The 659-nt window shown below is 60.1% G+C and overlaps 1 protein-coding gene across 1 annotated transcript in view; it reads right to left on the bottom strand.

Moving 5' to 3' along the window:
* The window catches only part of EMH_0030920 (PIK3R4 kinase-related protein (incomplete catalytic triad), putative), a gene marked incomplete at both ends in the record, with an annotated part of 6710 nt that overhangs the window by 5734 nt on the left and 317 nt on the right, over positions 1-659 (bottom strand). The window contains one exon of the mRNA XM_013494462.1: positions 1-558. Coding sequence (XP_013349916.1) covers positions 1-558 — 558 coding nt within the window. The remainder of the gene's footprint in view (positions 559-659) is intronic.

Below are 659 nucleotides of genomic sequence, written 5' to 3' on the forward strand. Positions count from 1 at the left end.
AAGTTGCTGCAGCAGCAACATCTGCTGCTGCTTCTGCTGCTGCTGCTGCTGCTGCTGCTGCTGCAGCTGCTGGGGACAAGCACACAAAAGAGAAGCAGCAACTGGCAGCGAAACCCATGGAACTCGCCAAGGCGCTGCCTGCTGCTGCTGCTGCTGCTGCTGCTGATGCTGCTGCTGGACCTGAGGAGTCTGTTGTTGCTGCTGTTGCTTCTGCTGCTGCTGCTGCTGCTGCTGCTGCTGCTGCAGCACTTGCTGCAGCCCATCAAAGACACGCCACACAACTCGTAGCGGCTCGTCATAGTTAAGCCAGCAGCAGCAGACAGTGGAGAGTTCTGCTGCTGCAGCCTCCGTTGCTGCTGCTGCTGCTGCTGCTGCTGCTGCTGCTTCTGTTGTTTCTGCTTCTGCTGCTGCTGTTGGTGCTGCTGCTGGTGCTGCTGCAGCGTCTGCTGCAGCCTCGGCTGAAGAGAGCCTTGCGTGGAGCACACACTCACTTTTCTCTTGCTGCTGCTGCTGCTGCTGCTGCAGCTGCTGCTGCTGCTTCTGCTGCTGCTGCTGCTGCTGCGCTCTACGGGTGTGGCTGCTCCCGCAGGTGCAAGTGCTGCTAGTAGGAGCAGGATGAGCTGCTGCTGCATCCTCGCTTGCTGCTGCTGCTGCTGCTG

The sequence above is a fragment of the Eimeria mitis genome, genomic scaffold, assembly GCF_000499745.2.
Source record: "Eimeria mitis Houghton genomic scaffold, Emh_scaff1168, whole genome shotgun sequence".
Classification (NCBI taxonomy): domain Eukaryota; phylum Apicomplexa; class Conoidasida; order Eucoccidiorida; family Eimeriidae; genus Eimeria; species Eimeria mitis.